Below are 6,074 nucleotides of genomic sequence, written 5' to 3' on the forward strand. Positions count from 1 at the left end.
ACGCGTCGCGAAGACAACAACAAACTTTAATCGTCGTTTCTGGTGTTGTCCTAAATCCAATGGGATATAATTATTTGTTTTTTTTTTTTTGAAAGTACTATTCGACCTATATTATTTGAATACATTTCACAATTAAATTGATGAGTAATTGCAGCCCCTTGATCGAGGTTGCAATTTTTTTCGATGGATTTATGGAGACAACAATTTGACAAGTGCACAGTCTTCCGATTGTGGAATAAGCAATTCAATGGTTGGAGCTCAGTCTTCTCCATCAGTACCTTCCTCTGATTTTGTGAAATGTTACTTGGAAAGAGCAATCAAAGGTGAAGAGGAGAAGTCTAGAGTACTGAAAAACGAAATGGATGTGTCTGAGGAAAAACGAAGGATATATACCGATATCCTGGATGCCATTAATAATATAGACATAAATAAAGGTGGTAGTTAGAGGGTAATGACCAACTATTGGGAACTTGTAAGACATATGGCATACTCGAAATATTTGCATTTTAATCTGCTATTATTGATTGACATTTCTTGTTTCGTAAAATTATGATGTAAGTTTGAGATAAGGAAATTGGTAGTTGTTTGTCTGATTAAAATGAAGGTCATGAGTTTCTGAAGAAAATAACAAAAGTGAAATTATTTTCATTAAAATTTCTTATAAATATCATATTCTGTCAGAAATGTTTTCAGAAACAAAAATTATCAAACACCATTCTTACCTATTTCTGTTTCCAGAAATAACAATTTCTGTTTCTGCTGTTTCTTGACGTTATCAAACGGCCCAAAGCTGATCCGGCTGATCCGGCCTCAAGTTTTCCTTCCTATACTGAAGTGTAGAAAAACCCGACCGTGAATTTTGTCGCAATCCCCCTTATCTTCTTCCTAGTTCCTACGCATATCAGTTTCATTTATTTTGTCCCAATTTCCAAACGAAGCTCCTTTGTTGAAATTGAGAAATTATTTGACAATGGGTTCTGCGAAAGAGCTACTGGGCCAGCTTGACAAGGACTCCTTTGTCGCTCTCCTTTCTAAGCTCATCGGAGAATCAAAATATGTTCAGAACAACCCACCAGAGTTGATTCCAGAAGAAGACAGAGTGGCCAGGCACGTCTTGGACGCTCTCCTCCCTTACAGCACCACCACTGGTGGAGGACCCTTGATTGTGAACCATGTCACCTATGTTCAGGGCAGAGGAAACGTTATTGCCGAGTATCCTGGAATTGTTCCAGGCAAGATCTTGTCCTTTGTTGGTTGTCACATGGACGTCGTCACTGCTAACACTGATGAATGGGTACATTGATTTCTGATTTCATATGGATTTTAGATTAACCCACTACATCAATATTTTTTCTCATTTTGAAAGTTCCGATTTCAGTTTCTAGTCCAATTCATGTTTAATTTGCCTTGGTATCAATATTTTTGTCATTTTCAGATTCCCAATTTTGACTTTCAAGGATATCAAGATATTTTTCTGTTTCTCCCTATTGGGGTTTTGGGGTAATGGAGTGTTTTAGAATTAAATAGAGGAGTTCAATTGATTTCAGTTGAAAATTTGAAATTTTTTGTATCATAATGTGATTCTGTTTCAGGATTTTGATCCTTTCTCTTTGAGTATTGATGGAGATAGGCTTTGTGGCCGTGGAACAACTGATTGTTTGGGTCATGTCGCTTTGGTGACTGAGCTAATGCGGAGGCTGGGGGAGACAAAACCAAAGTTGAACTCAACCGTGGTTGCAGTTTTTATAGCGAATGAAGAGAATTCGTCAATTTCAGGGGTTGGTGTGGATGAGCTTGTCAAACATGGGTTGCTTAATAAGCTCAAACAAGGCCCTCTGTGAGTTGATCGCCTTCCCTTTTAAGAAAAGCAGAATTTGTATAATATAACTCCACCTTCACCCATTGGAAAGTAAATTTTTTGTTGAATTAATAAGTTTCATTTGCGGGTGTTTCTGGTTTACATAGATATTGGATTGACACTGCCGACAAACAACCTTGCATTGGCACTGGTGGTATGATAGCTTGGAAACTTAAAACAACTGGAAAGCTTTTCCATAGTGGTCTAGCTCACAAGGTACCCTTACTATAATTCTGTCACTGCTGTTACCAACATATATTTATTTCTTTGGTCTTGACTAATAACAGATGATTTATAGATAAGAAATAGTAGATAAAAGGAAAAGAAGACTAAAAGATCCTGAAAAGCATAACAGAGAGAAGATAAACTATAACAGTTTATATTCATCCAAAAAAAAAAACTGAAAGAGTCTACAGTAATGGAAGGCTTTTCCAAAGAACGATAGGGTCTAACTAAACCTGTGACCTATCATCAGCTACCAACATTTTCCTTTTTGTCTCTAATATTTTTTTTTCTCCTCCTTGTTGGGTAAGCATAAATTTACACAAAAGCACCAGGATGGAGTTCTTACATCCTATAATGTCATCCCTTTTTGAGATGTGCTTGATAAATGCAAGGCGTATATGAGTCCAAGTTACATAACTTGTAATTATGTTCTATTGTTGGAGTTGCTCTCCTTCAGATAAAGTATGGCTTCTAGTGTCCAAACAGAACTAGTAGGGGAAATTTTTGTTGGGTTAGCGTGAAGATTGAACCTTTTTTTTTTTTTTGGAATCTGATTTGGCATATCTTTTATTGGTCAACTTATTTGAAATTGTTTCAAGAGTTTCCATAGTTGACAGAACTGCTCTAGACTTTGTTTCCCTTTGTTACCATGAGGATAAGTGAAGAAAAGAATCCTGATTTCGATGCTTAAAACTTTATAAAAAGTGCTTTCTTTTTCCCATTTTTTGTAGCATGTTATACACATTTTTAACTTTTGTATGATTAATATTTGATAGAAAGTATTTCAATGCATGGGCTAGGTTTGTCCATGTATGCCATCCAAAATTTTGTCGTATCAACTTTGTCTTTAGATAAACTTAAAGGCTTTGGAATCTTTTTCCATCTATGTTAAATCCCTCCGCTAACTTCATATAAAAATTAAATAAATAAACTAATGCTAGTTGTACCAGATTTCAGTGATCCAGGTTTAGTAGACCTTTACAGCCTCTCCATTCCCATATGAATACTATCTTTTTAGGGCAAAGGTTTTTTAGATGGCCTGTTTAGCCTTATCTAAATGACCCAAAGATGCCATGTGGCAGACCGATGATACCCAATTTTGTGACCATCTCAGATCCCAAGTGTAATGCCCTGGCCCTGTTAACCTTGGCATAATATTGTCCTCTTTGGCCCATGTGCCTCAAGGCTTTAAAACTCGTTGTACCATGTTAAAGATGTTATTAACTAGCTCAGTAATCTCTCCCTATGTGATGTGGGAATAAAGCTTGTACGTCCTCACCAATCTCCCGAACACCCTGTGTACTTGCCATATTGTTAGTGGGGACACCTCACCGATCTCCCAGGCTGATCTAATACTTGTTATATTCTTAGGTGTCACAATCTTCCCTCCTTTCGGCACGTCCCTGTTGTGGCCCCACACATTGTTGGGGTCTACTCTGATACCATTTGTAATGCCTCAGCCTCGTTAACCTTAGGACAATATTGTCATTTCAAGACTTTAAAATGCGTTGTGCCATGTTAAGGAGGTTAGAGTTTATTAACTAGCCTAGTAATCTTTCCCTAGGCAATATGAGACTAAAGTTTGCACATCTTCACCGATTTCCCAAACACCCTAGTACTTGCCGTATTCCTATTGGGGACACCTCATCGATCATCTCCTAGGTAGGTCTGGTACTTTCTGTATTCTTGGGTATCACACCAAGGTCCCCTGCTTACTTGTGAAGTTTCAGTCCCAAAAGGAGTTCACCATTTGGCAAAATAATGAAAATATAGAGACTATGGGAGGGTGCATGGACGTACATGGATGGCTGAAAAATACAAGGATGCATGGACATACATGGGAGGGTATTTGATCAAATTTGAGTCTATAATTTGACATGTGGCTAATCCATAAGGTGTACAACTAACCCAACAGTCAGTTGGACAAAGCCAATTGTCCACATGGCTCAAAGTGATGGCCTATTCAGATAAGCTTAACTGAACAATGCCGTGAAAATGGACTTACCCCATTTTTTTAGCTCTATTCTATCACAGAAAATCCTATTTACTGTGAAAAGTTAGTAGCACTCTCTCTCTCTCTTTCTGAGTTGGGGGGCTTTTTTTTTATTTTGGGGGGGGGGGGTTACTCTATTCATTGGGTCAATAAAACAATTCATGGGGTCCAGGGGTTATGGGCCTTATGGCTGTTTCTTTAAATAAGGAGACCTTCCACATTGCCTCATCATGTGCAAGAAACAGCCTGCTGTGTCACTGTAGGACGAATGGAGAGAGTTAGTACTTCAGCAGTTAGAGTGGAATTAAAGTTAACACCTGTAAGGGAAATAAATAATTTCTTACAGCTAAACTACGTTGTTTCTCGAATTACTTTGTTAATAAATAAATATTTCCCTGTTATGTAGGCTGTTAATCCTTTGGAATTATCAATGGAAGCACTTAAAGAGATTCAGCTACGATTCTACAGAGATTTTCCTCCCCATCCTAAGGAACAGGTCTATAAGTTTGCAACCCCATCAACCATGAAACCAACTCAGTGGAGCTGTAAGTTATCTGCTGCTTGCGTTAGTTTGTGAACATCATGTAGTAATTATTGACAAGACATCCCACCCAAAAAATAGAGTATTGTTGAACAGAATAGAAATATTATAAGCCATTTATACTACCATCATTTAATCTTTATTTGATGTATTTCAGATCCAGGAGGTGGAATCAATCAGATCCCCTATGAGTGTACAATCTCCGGAGATGTCAGGTTGATCTTCTTCCTGTAGCTAAGATTAATTTTTAATGCCACTAGAGAAATTTTCAGAACTGACTTCATGCCGTTGATGTTGCAGGTTAACTCCTTTCTACAAGTAAGTACACTACCTATTCTTTTTTCTTTTCCCCTTTTCTAGAGGATCAAAGAGAGGGAGAGAGAGAGAGAGAGAGGATGCTGATTCCTGTTCTTTGTCTGGTAATCCTTTCCAGTGCGACAGACGTAAGGGCGAAGTTGCAGGAATATGTAGATGATATCAATGCCAACATAGAGACGCTAGACACGCAAGGTCCAGTTTCAAAATATGTCCTCCCAGAAGAAAATATTAGGGGAAGGTGTGTTTTCCTGCATTCTTTGCATTACCTTGAAAAAATTAGGCAGGATTTCATTTTCACAATGCATCTCTATTTTAGACAGAATGACTGGTAGGCGCATATTATTGTTAATCTGTCTCTACTTTTTTTTTCTTTCTACTTTAACATTTTATGTATATATTTTGGCTTTTCTGCAGACTTACAATCAGTTTTGATGATGACATGATGTCTGGAGTTGCTTGTGATCTTGATTCTCGTGGCTTCCGTGTGTTGTGTAAAGCAACTGAAGAAGTAGTTGGTTATGTAAAACCTTACTCAATCACTGGGAGCTTGCCGCTGATTCGAGAATTGCAGGTTTGGCTTTGATCTTTTCTATGTAAGATATCTTCTGGACATCTCATCATTTAAATTGATTAATCCCTTGTTTTTGGATGACAGGATGAAGGCTTTGATGTTCAAACTGCAGGATATGGTATGTGATTCTTATGTTTTATTCTAAGATATGGAATCTGGATTTTCTATGCTAAATTACTCAATACATGTGGAAAACTAAAAATTTAGAGGCTGGAAAACTTCTCTGCTAGACTGATCTAGATCAACTTCCAGAAGGGAACTTGGAATAATTATTAGAAGAATCTAGACCTATGTTGTTGGTGTTGTAGAGGATATGCTCTAGCTGGGTGTTGGATTTTTTTCATAGAAGGTTCAGTATTTTTTTTTTTTGGTAAACGGTTCAGTAAATATATAAGGGTTAGATCAACTAATCATTGTTAGCGAGAGAAGACGAATTGAACTGTTTAAGTTAGATGTGGTTTTTCTGTTTTCATTCTTTTATATTATACCCTAGTGATGTGCTAACTGTTTAAGTTAGATGTGGTTTTTCTGTTATCATTCTTTTATATTATACCCTAGTGATGTGCTA

General features: G+C 37.3%; 1 protein-coding gene across 1 annotated transcript; it reads left to right on the forward strand.

Moving 5' to 3' along the window:
- The first annotated feature begins 835 nt into the window (after positions 1 to 835).
- On the forward strand, positions 836 to 5,743 carry LOC122073147 (acetylornithine deacetylase-like). The gene is made up of 9 exons (XM_042637680.1): positions 836 to 1,294; positions 1,593 to 1,837; positions 1,966 to 2,074; positions 4,483 to 4,621; positions 4,775 to 4,832; positions 4,918 to 4,935; positions 5,051 to 5,173; positions 5,350 to 5,506; positions 5,591 to 5,743. Exons 1-9 carry the CDS (start codon positions 971 to 973, stop codon positions 5,630 to 5,632), a joined length of 1,215 nt encoding a protein of 404 aa, XP_042493614.1. The 5' UTR covers positions 836 to 970; the 3' UTR covers positions 5,633 to 5,743.
- Positions 5,744 to 6,074: the final 331 nt, after the last annotated feature.

The sequence above is a fragment of the Macadamia integrifolia genome, chromosome 3, assembly GCF_013358625.1.
Source record: "Macadamia integrifolia cultivar HAES 741 chromosome 3, SCU_Mint_v3, whole genome shotgun sequence".
Lineage (NCBI taxonomy): Eukaryota > Viridiplantae > Streptophyta > Magnoliopsida > Proteales > Proteaceae > Macadamia > Macadamia integrifolia.